This window comes from Temnothorax longispinosus, chromosome 10, assembly GCF_030848805.1.
Source record: "Temnothorax longispinosus isolate EJ_2023e chromosome 10, Tlon_JGU_v1, whole genome shotgun sequence".
Lineage (NCBI taxonomy): Eukaryota > Metazoa > Arthropoda > Insecta > Hymenoptera > Formicidae > Temnothorax > Temnothorax longispinosus.
In genome coordinates this window covers 19,805,965-19,823,405 of record NC_092367.1, presented here as the reverse complement: position 1 = coordinate 19,823,405, position 17,441 = coordinate 19,805,965, and the positions used below count along the sequence as shown (strand labels likewise).

The window sequence follows — 17,441 nt, the reverse complement described above, 5'->3', positions numbered from 1 at the left end:
GTGAGTTGACCTTCGTGAAACGATGAAACTGATGGCAATCGCCACTATATATTGTAAACTTTATTTGAAATAATCAAATAAACTTGGTAATTTTAATAACAACAGTTATAAATTAAACAATTAAAAATTAATAAATATGCAAGTTTTTATTAAATTCATATCTTACCTAAATCTCGAGACATAGATTTTATATAGATTCTATAAAATGCTATTTACGCAGGTTTCTCTCTACTTATAACGTTAAAAATTAACACAATTATTCACAATTGCGTTACGATTGGTACAAATGCTGATTTTTCTACAATGTTGAGCTCAACGATAATAATGCATACTCTTAATTTTCTATACAAGGTGATAAAGACTTTCTACGAGATATTTATCTCTGTTTGAGCAACGTAGCGTCATTATAATTATCGAAGGTTATTTTCGAAGATATTCCGCGATATGTGTTTTGACAGCAACGTTGGAGACTCGCACTTCGAAACGGCCAAAGTAATCTTTATCTTGCAGCAGAAGGAATCCGCAGGGTCAAGGCAGCGAAGCGTAAAGGTGCGTCGTAATTTCATGACGCCGACGTCTACGCCATTGCCACTTTACAGCGCAATGCCACAAGAGTGTGGAGTATGTCAATGAAAAGAGTCGCGGTATCGGAGCAACGGTTTGTCTTCACGTTTTGATCGACAGGAATTATTGCGCAAGAGAACCTTGTCAATCATCCCGTTCGTCATTGGTGATGTTTAGCTATCGTCGTTTGAATCGCTGATCTGTCAGTCGGATTTAACTTTCTCGCTAATTCGCGTCGAGTCTGCACCTACTCAGAGGAAAGCTTCGACTTTTTTAAAATAAATTGTTTTTAATGCAAACTAGAAAAAAAATTCTTGGAAAATATTTTAATCGATCAGTCTCAATAGCATCTATTGAACATTTTTACAGAAAAAAATCTCAGAGTAAGAATTAATTGTCATTATATCCGAAATGATATTGTCTTCAGTTTATGAAGTTTACTAGTGCGATTAAAGTGAAATTACCTCGTTTTCCCAACAGTGAGAATCTGAGCAAAGCGTTATAAAGCGACACAATTCGATCGGAGCATAGTTTATCTATAAACCGCATTGTACAAGGCCCGTGAAACCTTGGTGCTATAATGACTAATGCTCTAGAAGAGGGGAGATACAAAGGTGTACATGTAGGTATATACGAATGGTCTTCGTAAATGTTTAAGGAAGGCGAGCATCATAACTGTTTTTCATAGGTTTCAGTTTCTTCTGACTAGTGCTACTGTGAACGTTGTTACACTTTTCCCTGTTCGTTTAACTCGTTAATCAATCATTCATCAGTTGAGTAGTGCATTTAAGATTTCATACTTCATATTTCGCGACATATTTCGCGCGTCACTTATTGTAGCACACTTTAACTGATATCGGTGGGAAAATTAAAAATGATTAAAAACTTTAAACATTGTTCTTTCTTGCATGACAAAAGAACAAGATTTTCAAGACTATTTTACTGAAAAAAATTACTTAATGGACGATTTATTTGTAATGTTTTTATTGGGACTTTGAATCTTGAGAATTTGCGTTTGTTTTTCCGTTTTCCCGCAAGAAAAGCAGTATATAGATAAGAATGCGCGACTTGAATATTATCACTGGAGGAAAAGAGGGAGACATTTCAATTTCGTTTGTTGCCTTGTAAAAAGATAACATATGTATGTCTACTTATCGCGGATCGTTTTTCCAGGCAGTTCGTCGGCAGACTGTGACCGGAAGGTTTCCGCGGAATATTTTTCGTGAGTAGCGAGTCGCCATTGCCAGAGAGAAGATCGAGAGAATCTACCGAGAAACCTGAGAGGGGATCAGGGGATTCCTAAGAGGGGGTCGACGACCGATCGGGTACATGCGAGAGCGGCCCATCTCTGAAAAGGAACCGACATTAAAGTCGTTTAATCGCGATAACGCCAGTGACGAGAGAACGACTCTCTTCTCTCGTCAGTCTTCTCGCGGCTCGTGTATCTGTTACGGACTTGATTCTCCAAGTTTCTCCGTTGTAAGACGCAGTCGATGCTTGACGCTTTAAGACGTATAATCTACGCGAGTGTGCGTCGATAACGTACGTCACACAGTGAAGCAATAGCGAGGAAAAGTAGTGTCGCGCTCGCAGCTGTTTGCGGTAGACGAGTCTTGGTCACGTGGAAGCAGAGTCTTCATAAGGTAAGGAAGAAAAGAATGCTCTTTCGTCGAATAATTTACGTTAAAAAAAGTTGAAATGATTGCAGATTATACAGTGCTTGCATATCGCGAATTAGAAAGAAAATTTAAAAAGAGAACAGCGATTGAGAGAAGAGAAATGACATGCTCCGTAAATCTTACAATTACTTATATATCAACTTTTTGAAAATTTTTATCATCTTTTTTACTCACTTGGTAAAAATTATTCGGCGCACAAAAAAAAAGAAAAAAATTTGGAGTGAGAAGAAATTATCGATCGATGGTTAAACAAATTTTAATACAAAATTATTATGAATAAAATATGAATCATTGCAAATTGCTCTTTAAATTGGAGACGTATTTTTCTAAAAATAAATGTATCATTTGAAAAGATAACGTCTCTGACTCATTCGTAAAAAGGTTGACTCATGCTGTTTTAGTAATCACCCGTATAATTAGATCGCATAATTACGTACCTCGTGCACTTTTGGAATTTTCCGCAACAATTTCGAGCTCGATTATTTTCAGAGCAAGAGGCATTTGTTAACTTTGGCCAGGCTTGCTTATTTATACTTTTCTCGGATGTTTGCAAAGATATCGAGTACCTTGAGAACGAGAACGAGTATTAATTATTTACATTGCGATACATGGTGCACTCATATTTACACGTGTACTTTTATATATAGATATTGCGACTTCAACGTTGCAATCGAATTAAACATTAATCACACGTCGTTAATATATCCTTCGAATTTAATTTAAAATTGTAATATCAGTAACGACAAACTACTTGCGGTTTTCCTTATAACGTCTAATTAACAATAAGTTAATGAAGCGAGGAATAAGAATATGAGCGCGCAAGAAGAACGGAATAAAAAAGTACCGCGCCTTTATTTGCAATGCAATCAGTAAATACATCTGCATTTTTAATCTATTAATTAATATTTAATTAGTATTTTTCCATATATAATTTAAATTGTTTTGAATGATACTTCAACATTCACGTTAAATCTTATCATTGTTTTTCATTGGGTGTTGACAGCTATACTTTCAGTACATCGCATTTCTCAGTACTTTATTCGATTATGTGTATTTGCCGTATATTGGATTTACGAGGGTAAAATAAGTCTCGTGTTAGAGAATACAATATCAGGCAAACATATGCAAAAGCACGATTATCTTGATGACTTATTTATTACGTGAAACATTCATTGTTAGGCGGCATTGTGCATTATACGTTATACTGTAATACGATCGTTCCAGTGATAAAAAGAGGCTTCGTGCGTTTTAATAAAACGTTACATACACCAGATTTAATATTTTTTAAAACGTATCGCGAACGAGATTTCCGTCCAAGAAATCTTTTGCAGTAGTTTTTAGCTTTATAATCGATTTTTTTGTTGCAATAATATAATATAAATGTAATATTATTACTCTTGCATTTTCAGTAATTTAAATATGTTGACAACTTTTAAATAATCTGAACCATCTGTACAAGAAATCTACATTATAATTTCTTACCCGAAATATTTTAAACACGTTTTCACTCGTGTGTTTTTATAATATGTATAAATTTAAAAGATTCTAAAAATCAGAATATATAACTGTAGGGATTCTCTGTTACGGCTGTTAAACGAGATGTCAAAAAATTTTCAGCAGAAAATTTCACTCACCAGCCGTGCCGTGGAATAAAAATCATATCATAATCTTTTCGCGTCGAACGGGCTTTCCCTTTTCTTCTTATTTTTTGATCTACAACGTGTCTAGCGCTGTTCCTGTGAGCGACAGCCACATTAACATTCGACGTCGACGTCGACGTTTTACGAAGTTGCATGTCTTTTTATTTTCCGACATATCACGTCGGCCAGAGTGAATATCTTTGCGCTCGCGCTGTACACTATTTCCGAGATAAAACTGGTTGTAATTGTTGAACGATTGCGTTCAATGATGAATAAGCTTTCGCAATTTCTGATCAATTTCTCAGGCATTATATTACATCAATCATAATACCTCAAGGATAAGTTGCCTATAATTGCACGAGTATCGGAGTAAATGCTTCAAATGTTTCTTAGGCATGTAAAATCGATAGGCGTAATTTACACTGAGCAAAAGTTCCTAATAATATAATTATTGCATCACGAAAATATTATATTATAGCACTCAACTTAATCACAAAATTCAAATGCTATTAATTTAATTTAAAAATAATTATGCAACTTCAATAGGTTAAATAATAATAACAATTAATATTGAATATGCAATAAGAAAAATCATGATTAAATCATAATAATAAGAATAGATTAATAAAAATCAATAAATAAATAGTAAATAAAGTACCCTCTAAATATAAAATCATACTTGAAAGATATTCTTTGATATCTTTTAATTATGTGTTTTTATGCGTTATTACATATTTTTACTAAAAGTTGTAATTAAAATGGCAAAACTTCTGTCGCGCATGAATGAAACATCGATATTTCATTCCCTTGCAGCTCGGTTTAATATGAAATCCAGACAGAGCGAGCGACATTTCCCGATTTGTACGTTGCGAAAGCACCATTAATTAAATTTTCTGTCTATATACACATTCGGTCGGAAATAATAATTACAAAGTCCCAATTGTGCAAAACGTTACTGCGTAGCTGGACTGCCAATCAGAGCTCTACAAATGCAATATCCGGTTTCCTTTATAAAGAGAATCCAGGCACACAAAGGAGACTTCAATCCGAAGCACAATTATCCCCACTTCGTTGAGATGCGCTATAAACGTCCATCAATCTTGTTCGATTCACTTAAAAATACACCTTGATTGCTCGGATTTTTGCCGAGCGATAACAATAAAAATTGGCGCTCTTAATTCGAACTCATGATAATTTTCTCCTAAATCGATCGATCTTCAATAACGCAAAATTCTTCTCAAAATACGATTGAAAAATTTGACAAATATAATTCATAAATAATTTTTAAAAGCTATGGTAAAAAATCGTTTGACACATCTAGACGAGATATTAAAAAACAAGATTGCCGTGTCAAAATTTTTCAGACATATCTCTGCTGGAAATCTTTTTACTTTAAGATGTCCATTATTTTATAAAATATTGTAATAATTTTTAGCACAATACTAATAGTAATTATGTACTTCGACAAAATTTTTGTTATTAAAAAATTAAACTTAAAAGTATTACTTACTTATATTCTGTCGAAAAGTTTAATATTTATGTTTCTCATTACAAAAACAATGTGAAATAAGTTTCTATAAAACATCAAAAACATGAAAAACATATGTTTATAAAACTATGGCAAGAAATTTCACTCATAAGTCCCGTCTGATATTTCACGTTGAAAAATTCGTGAAATGCAAAATGCAATTTGTAGAACGCGGATAAGTTTTAAAAAATAACAGTGTAAACAAATTATTTCCCAAGTGGTTTGATTATATCACAACACTATTATATTAATTATGACGACGAAGATATTGCGAGGAGTTGTGATATCAGCTACAGTAGGTTTCCAGACAAGAAGAGACGCAACAACAAATTATTTCTGATAATAATCATGTGAGTCACACTTTTATTTTTAGCATGATAATTACGATAAAAATGAACGTTACGTAGCTTATGTATCAGTTTTGAATTCACCACACTCAAACATCAATGATAGACGCGACTATGGAGAGATATACGCGTTTTTATTATTTCGTGTCTTAATTTCGTAAAGTAGAGCATTAGCCGAACGACCATGACATACGTATATGAATCATATGTCCTATTATCCATATTCAGTAGTTAATTGTAAGATAAAAAAAACTTTAAATGCGATAACGCGCAAAGGAGAATGCAAAAAAGAACTTTACATCGTTAATTCAAATAAGAAAACACTGTTAAAAAAGCTCTTTCGTTTTTATTTGTGCAAGATTCCGAGAACATTTTTTCTCTCTCGCTTGTAAAATGATTATGTTTAGATTAGCGGAATGTTACAAGTGTTAAAGCTACTCCTTAAAAAGTACAATTTAAAAGTACAATTGTTTTCTTCTTCATCCGCTTTTTTTAAACACAAAGTGTCTATTATAGATTTTCAATATTTATAAAAATAATATTATAATGGAAAACTACCGCGACCTCGATATTTTAAAAATATTAGTAACAGAAGAACAATGTTAAAATAAAGTCTACAATCCCGAAATATTTTATAATCGCGATTTATATACAGACGATATTTATTGCGCGTAATAAATAAAACGTCCGCTCATTGCCGAGCTTGATAGATCGATTTTACGTGCGAAAACGGCAGGTTTAATGTTCGGTGATTTCCTTACGAGTGTTAATGTATTGCTAATAATGCTAATTTCACTCTCACGACGACGACAAGTTTCGTGTAAGTTCGTCAGTGACATACTTACTGTAGCTGGTTACTTGAACAGATCCGAGAGCTCCGTTCGTGAATATCTAACATCCTTTTCTCTATTATCCTATTAATCTAAATGGCACGTATGTTGTGTGGCGCATTGCTGGCTTCCTTGTAACAGTCAGCTCTAATCAAAACTAACCTGCTAACACTCAAGTCAATAAACACATCCGAATAATGTACGTCACGGATTTTCGCGATTATTAATTAAGCAATCACGTGTGCCATTCCTGAATATAATACATATGAAATTCCCATCTTTCTCTTATTCCTATCTTTTATAATAAAATACGAAACTGCCATGATAATCATCTCGAAAATATTTTCTGACACAATGATTAATATTTCATACATTTCGACCTTTATCAGGCATTGCCAGACAGTGTCAATCATCTTATATTTATCTTATATTTTTTTTATTTTACAACAATTTGTAACAGTATTTTGCTGCTCTCTATCTGGAGCTGATAATTATGTCATGTCGTTGCAGAATTATCATAGTTTAACAATATCTTCAATTATGCAACCATTTGATTGGCTGAATTGTGCGAAAGAAGCCGGGCACGAGACCCGGCGGAGGGTCCAGAATCTTCCGTTATCTTCGACGGTCATCCGGTCGCCGGTGTCGTCGGTGCACGATCATTTACAAGATACTTGTTCGCGACTGATTTGTCTACCTCGTGGGTGGGGGATTCGCATGGGGGTACCGTGCCAATATAAGCGGAACATGGGCCCAGCATCCGCAGTCAGCCAGTCAGTCATTCGGTCATTCAGTGCCCAGTAAAATAGTGCCCGCTCGCCGGTAGGTTCCTTTCACTTTTCGTGGCATGGCATGCTCCTTTTCCGGCCGATCGTGTTATCGCGCTTCGAAACTCCATGCTGCGACAGATGCACCGTTGCGCAATCCAATTTATCGCGTGAACGTGAGGCGAATCGTCACGTAATATTCTTTTGGTTTCGAACAAATTGCAATTTTATCTCCTTCCCGAGTTTATCTCGCGACTGACCTCGCAAGTTTTCGAAATTTTATGCGTGTGCATGCTAATCATGCAGCTAAATCACTCGGTCCTCGATTCGACATTCGTTTTTCATTTCTGTCTTCCACACGAAATTTCGCAAGTCCAACTCGAGCTGTAGCTATTATCGTAATATCGATAAAGCGAATCGATATTACATATGGTTACATGGAATTTACTTGAAAGGCGATGCATAAATAATCTCAATGTCGGTGAAGGATTTTTTCGGAAATTACGGTTGTATCTGTATTCGCTATAGAAGGTCGAGCTACTAGATATAACGTGTTGTTGTGGAAATGCAAAACTACAGCCACTATAACTAAAGCCACGCATATCTGACAGAAATATGGTTCGTGAGAATAACACGTTAATCCATAACGTCGATATCTATGCACGCGATGTAGATACGCTAATGTTAAATTCAGTAATTACGTGGTCAATTGCACCGTTTATTGGAGTTTAATGTTCGAAAGAGATAACGGCTTAAATTAAATCTTTATGAGCTTTTAATTAGCTGTAACATTTTTCATTAACGGAAAGTTTCCGATTAATCATGGAAAAAAGAAAAATATATCAATATATTCTTTGAAAATCTTCTCTAAATGTTCTGTAAATCTGTACATTACCATTTCTTTATCGCATTTCTCTATTAATAATATAAAAATGATAAAATATATAATTATATTTATAAAATATTATATAAAAATTATAATGTAAAAGAATGAATACATTACTTTCAGATTCCTGAAGTAAATTTCCATTATTAATTTATTTGGAATTGTTTCGAATTAAGGGCTAATATTTTATTCTCAACCCTTTTTATTTTTTAAATTGCAAGCTTATCCTCTTAAACCTCTGCTAGATTGTATACATATATTTAATACCGTCTTGAAATTGCGCTATTTGCGCTGTAAAGTCTTTTCAACTTATTACGTTTAATTCTGGGAAATGTGGGAATGTAACAAGACGTTCGCATAAGTCCTGATTAATCTAACACAATATAGAAACAGCCGATGGATACGTCGTGTCGGAGTGTGCATGACGTGTAAAGCCGGTCCCATGATGGAAATAGAAATACATCGCTGTGTGTATGTACTATGTACTCGCTTGGTGTCCGCGAAACGCGCCATCAATTCGCGCGGTGCTTACGTTAAAACGCATGAATAACACTGATCGATGAAGTCGCGCAGGTGTTGTGAACGAACACCTTTCGCCATGAATCGATATTTCCTTGGAAGCTCTTCGCTCCACGTTTCCCGAGTTCACGGTGCTTTTGCCCACCTCTCGCGGTATCTGGTCACGAAAGAAATTCTGCGACACGTATTATTGAATTGACTCGCACTCGCACCGGACTGAGCTGTTACTCCTTGGACCGTGAACTTTCCAGCTGGCGTTTGCACGCACACATTTCGCAAAGCGCCAGCAAATCGGAATAATCATAATTTTTGTAATAATAATATATACGAGATAAATAATCAGTTTTTTATAATATCGCAATAATTATAGCGATAATTTCAAAACAATAACAACTAAGAAAGTAATACATCTCGAAATTGATAGGAAATCTGCTATGATCTATTCTGCTTTGTGAAATGCTCTCGAGAGGCAAAGTACCAGTAGCGTCTTATGCTAATATAATATTAATAAGAACCTTTCCAATAAATATATATACTTATATCGAAGTGAAGAAAGGTGAGGTAATGAGAAAGGTGAAGTACGTAGAAGAAATACGATAAAAATGATAAAATACCCAGAATGTTTGTATTTTATAAAATGCGAGCAAAATAATGATGATAAGAAAAGTGTTCTTATTGAAGCCAATCACATCAAAAGTGACAAGAAAATCTCCAATAAACTTGCGTTCGTATTCTATAAAGACTGGGTGTGAAAAGAAATATGCAAATTGATAAACAACTTGAAACGTCAAGTATTTTATAACGTACTAACAAGGAAAGTTATATTTTCCTTACGAAACAAAGTAAGAAAAAAAATGATAATTTCTGCTAATATAGATACAGATTTCATGAGAGCGGCATAAGATCAAAAATAAAATAAATAGGGGTATGGGTAAGAAATATAAATATTCTCTATCAACGAGATAATAACAAGAAGGAAAGTTATATTGAAATTAAGTATATATAGATAAGAACCTGGAATATCCGATGACTCTGCGTCAGCCACACGATAATGTTGCCTTATAGCTTTACATAAATTTACATAATTTTGTAGCTCTTGCATTTTGCGTAGCTAATTATAATTAGTCACACGAAAATAATAAATTCTATAATGATTAATAATTATCCTGAATAATATGCGATGACGTTACGCTCTATCTTCAGTACATTATAATGTTATTAATGTCTGGATAAAAAATAATGCAAATCTGAGATATTCAACTCAATATTTAACTTGGCATGGGCGTATGATTTGTAGAATTTCTTAAAATTACATAATCTTTTTAATTAACCTCGAGCACACATACCAAGAAACTTATGTATGACATCAGAATGTAGTTCGTGCGTATCACGAAGGTCATCTAACAGCTTCGACTAATAATAAAAAATAGATTGTACATATGTGTACATCTGACATACGTGTAATAGGGGGAAATAAATAGTTCGCTAATTTCATATGATTGACCGATCGTAATATTCCTCAATAATATAAAGTGATGTGAAAGTAAATTTGCCCTCACCTGGTCAACACATTCATTTTAATTTACCTACGTTACTTTTTGTAGGAATTATGTGTGCTTTCCTAAATCGCGCGACACGGCCACGCTTCAAAAACTGCGTCGCACGGATTATCGATTACTATCCTTTACGTGCGAGGCTACTGTTAATATTAATCGGTTCATCTGACCGGCCTCTAGATCGATTAAATTATATTTCTGTACGTGAGGCATGCGCAAATGGATCTCAATCCATAGTCGGAAATTGCCAATCTTTTCTTAATGGATATTTCATAATCAGTTATTTGGTTACCTGAATACAATTTTTGAGATTGTTTGAGCATCTATATCTTCTTTTATAAACTGTAAATCGTGTATTCACCATAACGAAATGCTGCATTTTTCAAAAATTATATTTGTTATAAGAAAATATACACTTCATAAAGGCGATGTATAAAATATTGTAAACGTACTTTTTTTAGAGTGTATATTCATATCTCTTATACTGTTTTATGCTGACAATAAGGAAGTATTTTTTTACTACAAAGTTTCAAGTTATTATTGCAACATTTAGTAGTAATTGTGACGTTTTAAAAGATAGCGACAATTTCAGATAAAATGTATAAAAAACAAGAGCAAAAGATAGCAAAAAGATATTATGTACGTTATATTGATATGTCATCAGTTTTCTGTTATTATATTTACAGCCCAATACGCACGATGAGTCAAATGGTTGTGTTACTATTTGCAGCTGTAATAGCTGTTACAGCTACACAGGCAGAAGAGGTACGTAATACGATAATCCGAATATTGCACGTATTAATCCATTTCCGCAATAATAAATAAACTATCAATCGATTTTCCAATGCATTATAATGTATAATGAATTATTACCGTGACGAGCGTTGATTGTAATTGATAATATGACATAGTTCCAAATTGGACAGCAGTCATTACGTGACATTCATAGAGATTGTAATAATGAGTGAATTGCAGAATATCTAATGCGCTCTTAAAGTCAAAAATTTCATTTACAAATCCCTTAACCAAATTAAAATTGTCATAAAAAAAAGTATATTTTATTGAAAAATATTTTAAAAGTTGTAATTAATGTTATTAGGACAAGCAGAAGAATATATGTAATTTTATTTTTTTCATTTCCTTACTTTAACAGAATTTTCGTTCAATTTTTAATTCCCAGAATATTTAACATAAAAAATCAAAGATCTTAAAAAAGATATAAATCTTTGACAAAATAATGTCTAATTAATTTTTTCCTTAAAAAAATTTTGCTTTGATTAAAACTTCGTACTATTTTTCGAAAGCACTAGCTGTTATTTTTTGTAATTATACTGATCGTATCGAATCGACTCGATTAGGAATTGATAGCGGTCGTTCGCCTGACATCATTTTCCTCCGTGAGAAATGTCACGGGTAATTTGAAGATCGTTCAGACTCCTCTGGATGGACCTGTTACTATCACCGGCAAGATCTATGGACTCACAGAGGGGCCACACGGTTTCCACGTGCACGAGAAGGGAGATTTGAGCATGGGTTGCACATCTGCGGGAGCGCACTTCAACCCTGAGAATGTGAGCTCCCACAGCAATCGATTCTTTTTAATTGCTATGGATAATAATTAATTTATATTAACTATATGTATTACTATATATATTACTACTCCTTCTTTGGACAATTTTCACTTTTGATAAAATTCTATCTCTCGTCTTTTGTATTTTATGATAAAGACCATTAATGTTTGGCTTTTCTGCCTTATGATAGTCTTTCATCGACTTACTTTTTCGGCTATATACTATTAACTCGGCGTTAGGTCACTCACGGCGCCCCGGAAGATACTGTCCGACATGTCGGCGATCTAGGAAATATCCAGGCCAATTCTGCGGGAGAAGCGACAATAAATATCACTGACAACATTATCTCGCTGAGAGGATCGAACAGCATCCTGGGACGGTCTATAGTTGTACACTCCGGCGAGGACGATCTTGGCAAAGGAAATAACTCTCTCTCTTCGACAACCGGAAATTCTGGCGATCGTTGGGCCTGTGGTGTCGTTGGCATCGAGTAGGTTATCGATTTATGAATATATGTTTTTCTCATTGTTTACGCCTTGCAATATCAATTTTTCATATGATTTTTAGTATTCACGTGTTTCTATATTCACAGGACATAAAACTTGTAGTTTTCTTCATGTAACGTATATCATTCATAATGCAATTATTTTCAGATTTCGGGTAAAAAGATATAGGATAAGATTCTTTACTTTTATTTGCTTGTTGCTTATTTGTCGCTAAATGTTCACGTACGTCCTAACTTTGTTGTGTAAGCGTAGTAGGTAGATGTTAGACAAGATTATTACAACTACCGATAAAAAATATATTTATTTAGTGTAGTAAACGATCTTCTAATGCCGTTTATAAAATCGCTCATATATTTATAACCTTTCGAAAGTGGATCCCCTGGCAGTACATAAGCAGTGGCGCGCGGTCTATGGGACTGCAAATATATATAGCAAAAAGTAAAATAAAAATTTTATTTTCTAATTTTTTATTTTTAAAGAGAGATATCTTAACTTTGTAAAATAATAAAGAATACTCAAGTTTCCATATGTTAATAATATTTTTGATCAATTTTTTACAATAGCTCTTTCTTTTAGCATTTTCTTATTTAGGAACAGAAATTTTTATAACGAAAAACACAAAAATATTTTTCTTTTCTTTGCTATTACTAATAACTACAATAAACATTTAAAATAGCAAAAATAATGAAATAGCACACACACACATACACACACACACACACACAATAATCATACTAAAACATAAATTTTAGGATCCGTAAATATATTTTATGGAGTGATCGTGACGGTGAGGCCTTATATAACACCGCATGGTTAATGGGACGGTAATTGGGGAATACGCATGCGATGCAACGGCGATGCATTGACGGTAGACTGACGAACACGTCACCCCCGCCCCCGGAAATACAAAAGGTCTTAAAGAACGAGATATTTTAATAACAAAATTACAAAAGAAAAATTATTGGTGCGGTCTCACAGACCGCGCGCCACTTCCGAAAGGATAATGTTAATATAATTATACCTACATAATGTAATACCTCTTTTATATTATTACATTATTATAATTATGATATTATAATATTATTTATATAATATCAATAGTCCTCGCGTTTTTTCACAAGAATTATCAAAAGCGAAAATAAACAGCCGCACCACATTGTATTCTGCACATTACAGAAAAATCTGAGGTACTTCCAAGGAAAATGTCAACGGTCAACGAAGGAGAAACAAAAAGGATCGATATCACTTTGTAGATTTGACTAGAAATTCACCTTGATTAGGATTGAACCAATATTGTTGAAGTGTTGCTTCCTATACGATTCTTCCTTTGTAAAACGCTTTGTGTCGTATACATTTTATGTGATTTGTAAAAAATCTTTATTATTTGTAATAAAAACTAAGAAATAGACGTAGAATTAGTAGGAACGACAAGTGCCCTATGTAAATGTAATGTAATTTTCTCTCTGACTGTTGACTCGTAGCGTGTCTATCTTTTGTATGTAAACTGTTGATGATACTTTAACAATTTGTTTTGTTCCTCTATGTTTCCCTGATATATTCCTCCTTACATTTATTCTGTCCGATCGTTTTTTTGTGTTACCATGAGGGAAATATAAATATTTTAAACAAAATATACATATGCTGTAAGCGCAATGAGAATGCTCCTCTATGAATTATTTCACGATCATGCACGTTTAGATTTAAACGATATGCGCGTATTATACACTTTCGCAGTTAAGAGAGCCGGTTAATCTCTGTTTTTCTCGGACTATGTTTCCACGCTAATAAAGTGGCACGGTGATAATACTTTGATAATTTACGAGCTTCCTCTATGAAATACAAATAAAGTCCGAAAAGTTAATATCACCGTTTTCCATAATAATTATTCAAAAGTAATATCAGGACGACCGTATATAATAAGTGTCATAAATATCGCATCTTATATTAATCGCAAAAGTTGTTAATATATTTTCTCTCTCTCTCTCTCTTTCAAAGTATAATAAAAAAATCACTATACAGATATATTATTATTAGAATTAAAATATAAATTTTTTCTAAAAAATTCTTTGATAAATCTCTACGCATTATATTGTTTAGCACAGAGTCTAGTCGCACCGACATTTTTAATGTATTTTATGTGCTTACTTTTGTTGTATGTCGTCGCTGATATATTTGTTGTTTTAGTAACACCAATAAATATTAATGTTTTCAAGAATGCTTGCGATATTTGTTTGCTTCTGACTACCACAACACAATCGCGATATGATTTATGTGTAATTTGGAATTCAGATTTATGCAATGCATCGAAATGTGGACTGCATTTCATTTAAATATAGATACAAATCTCAGGTCTCAGCGTATGTGCATTATTGCATTTTGCACGTAATTAGATCCGTGGCAGGCGATGCACGCAACTCACCTCACAAAACTGCGTTATTTTATTTATTTTGTGACTTCCGGAAATACCTGTAATAACGTCGGGTACTTTACGTGATGTTGCACAATTCAATTACGAATACAATTATTGATTTCTTCAATGTTGTTGCTTCTAGGTCGCCGCCGTACGCCAAGTGGAGTTCTCATGGCTCATTTACTACACCGAGCGTATCGACCCTTGTGATATTCTTCCTCATCGCCACTTATCAACATCTCAAGTTCTAACGATCCCGCGGGAGCTCCAAGTAATTTCGTGTCTTGTTCAAAGATAAGTAAATTGCATTTGCATTTACATCTCGAACTGACGAACAACGAGAGCTGTGACCATCGATTATTCGTCAACAATATTAGCAGTCGACAAAATTTTAATCAGTTATAGAGCATCGCGGAGTAGCGTTATGTTATGTTAGCGATCGTTATTTTGATGTAAATGTGACTTACCGGCCGATTACTATAAATCTCATTGGAATAAACTGACGACTGGACGACTCGTCAGTGACGAGTAGTTCGATTTTAATTATATTTACAATGTACGAGTATCTGTAAAACGTCAAACTATCTGCTCAGATTAATACCGACTAAAAGATCAGTTGTTTAACTTAAATAACGATACAACGAAAATTTTCATACTAATATATTTATATATTGTGCAATATTAATATTATTTAGAAATACTTAATTCACCATAAGTCTGAATGAAAAATAATTTGTTTAAAACGCGTCTAATGTGCGTCAAATATATATCTATATATTGTGAATTACATATTACAATTTGCAATATATATTGCATCTACTTAATTAGTTAATTAAGAATTACATCCAATATAATTGGTCAACTTGTAAGTGTTGTTTACGATATAGTCAGTTTCATTATTTGTATCCTTAATATAGTATGATGCTATGATTTCTTTGTATTCGTAACGCGCACTTTTGCAGGGTAAACCTAGGCTAGTATACAGCTACATTTTTGTTTACAATTATATTCTTCGATTTTTAAAATGCAGACACATTAATTAATTAAATCACAAATTTTTTTCTGTGTACAACTTTTTTCAATTGATGTTTCTTTATTGTGAACGCTTCTTATATAACAAAGTTATATTTGTTGAAATAAAATTCTTGGTTAATGTAAAGATCATCTTGTTTTCTGTTATTACGATTTGCCTCAAACCTAATTGTAAAATTGTTTATTAGGTACTAAATTAATATGTTACTATTTATTAGTATCAATATTGACGTACTTTATAGACTTTATTGCGTAAATACCGAGCGAATACGGAGTACACGACGAGCAGAGTAGAAAAGATGTTTCAGTCGTGCAGCACTGAACTTTAAATCGTGGCGTGTTATCATTATGCATGTAGCATTACGTGCAGGTGCAGCCACCAGTGGAATGAGCGCGATAACTATATTTACCATGTCCTCATTAACCCATATACGTATCCATAGCACGGCACGAAATGGCGAATTTGCGCGAATCCCAACTGCATGCGAGAAACGAACCGCTCGAATTTTTCTAGAAGTTGATACTGAAGAAACGTACTACGCAAATGCTTATCGAACGGATTGAATCGCGAAAACGAAAACTGGTCGGCTTGCTTGTAAACTTGCCTGTGACCTACTTTGTACGTTCTATACCGGACATATGTAAATAATGTGACATTATTGAACTGCGAGCGGCAATCGTTTAACGCGATGCTCACGCGCGGTTTGCCTGATCTTCGATAAAATTATGGCGGATTGCGTTCGTCCATCGAGAACGCTTCGCTCGCAATGCAGCGTGAAATAATGCATTTGGATAATGTAATGTAATTGAAGTGTTCAATGGAATAACATTTTACCATTTCATAAATTGAATGAGATGATACTGCATATGCAGTATCATCATTTGTATGAAAAAAATTACATTAACAAAATTTTGTGATTAAATGAGATAAATACAAAAAAGAGAACATATAAAATGTTTCTTTAGGCAGTACAAACTGCCTTTGATTAATCAATTGCGTAACGTAGCCAAATATTAATTAAAGCAACAATTTTTGAAAATAATGTTATTGCTTTAAATTATCCAATACTAGCACCTTTTGTTAATATAAAATCTCAAAAAAACGAATCCTTTATTACGTTTACGCCCAAAGAAGTTTAATAAAAAAAGCTACCAATATTTAATTAGTTTAGTCACAAATATGAAGATTCAACAGGGGCAATTAACGTCTTGTCAACCTGCAAAGTTCATCTGATTGCCATAAAATCAAGTCCGCTGAGGAAATTTTCTCGTAGATTAATTTCTAGAATTGCAGTTAATTTCGAGCAAATTTGAAGATGTTATGATGGGAACGAATAAATTGAGTGCTACCAGATTGATGGTCTCAGCTAGTTATAAATAAAAGAGAACACCGCAATTCGAAGCGGAGGGTGGTTTGACCGTAGGACGCTTTTGACAAGGAAAGTTACGTTCGTAAACAGTGCATTGTATCATTGGTGTATTTTTTAAGACTTCTAAGAATTCGTTTAGGTTGACGGCAGAGAACAAGTGACTATGGTTACCATCGACGGCCATCCAAACGGCCAGAACGCTGACCAATAACGAATCTCTAACGCAGGACTTCGAC

The 17,441-nt window shown here is 33.8% G+C and overlaps 1 protein-coding gene and 1 long non-coding RNA gene across 5 annotated transcripts; one reads left to right on the top strand and one right to left on the bottom strand.

Moving 5' to 3' along the window:
• Window positions 1–1,205: 1,205 nt before the first annotated feature.
• LOC139820756 (superoxide dismutase [Cu-Zn]) lies at window positions 1,206–15,962 on the top strand. 4 transcript variants are annotated; one of them, XM_071791267.1, is made up of 6 exons: window positions 1,206–1,336; window positions 1,738–2,207; window positions 11,003–11,081; window positions 11,675–11,887; window positions 12,127–12,377; window positions 14,946–15,962. In XM_071791267.1, exons 3-6 carry the CDS (start codon window positions 11,016–11,018, stop codon window positions 15,052–15,054), a joined length of 639 nt encoding a protein of 212 aa, XP_071647368.1. In that variant the 5' UTR covers window positions 1,206–1,336; window positions 1,738–2,207; window positions 11,003–11,015; the 3' UTR covers window positions 15,055–15,962. The 4 variants fall into 4 exon arrangements, 3 of the variants coding, with proteins under 3 accessions (XP_071647368.1, XP_071647369.1, XP_071647370.1); XR_011734102.1 differs by lacking the exons at window positions 1,206–1,336; window positions 1,738–2,207; window positions 14,946–15,962 and adding exons at window positions 7,277–7,410; window positions 13,146–13,305; window positions 13,570–14,052; XM_071791268.1 differs by lacking the exons at window positions 1,206–1,336; window positions 1,738–2,207; window positions 14,946–15,962 and adding exons at window positions 7,286–7,410; window positions 13,570–14,052.
• Window positions 2,068–5,801, bottom strand: LOC139820764 (uncharacterized). The gene is made up of 2 exons (XR_011734107.1): window positions 3,878–5,801; window positions 2,068–2,809 (listed from the first exon to the last, which is right to left on the bottom strand). It is a non-coding gene; the product is annotated as an uncharacterized lncRNA (long non-coding RNA).
• Window positions 15,963–17,441: the final 1,479 nt, after the last annotated feature.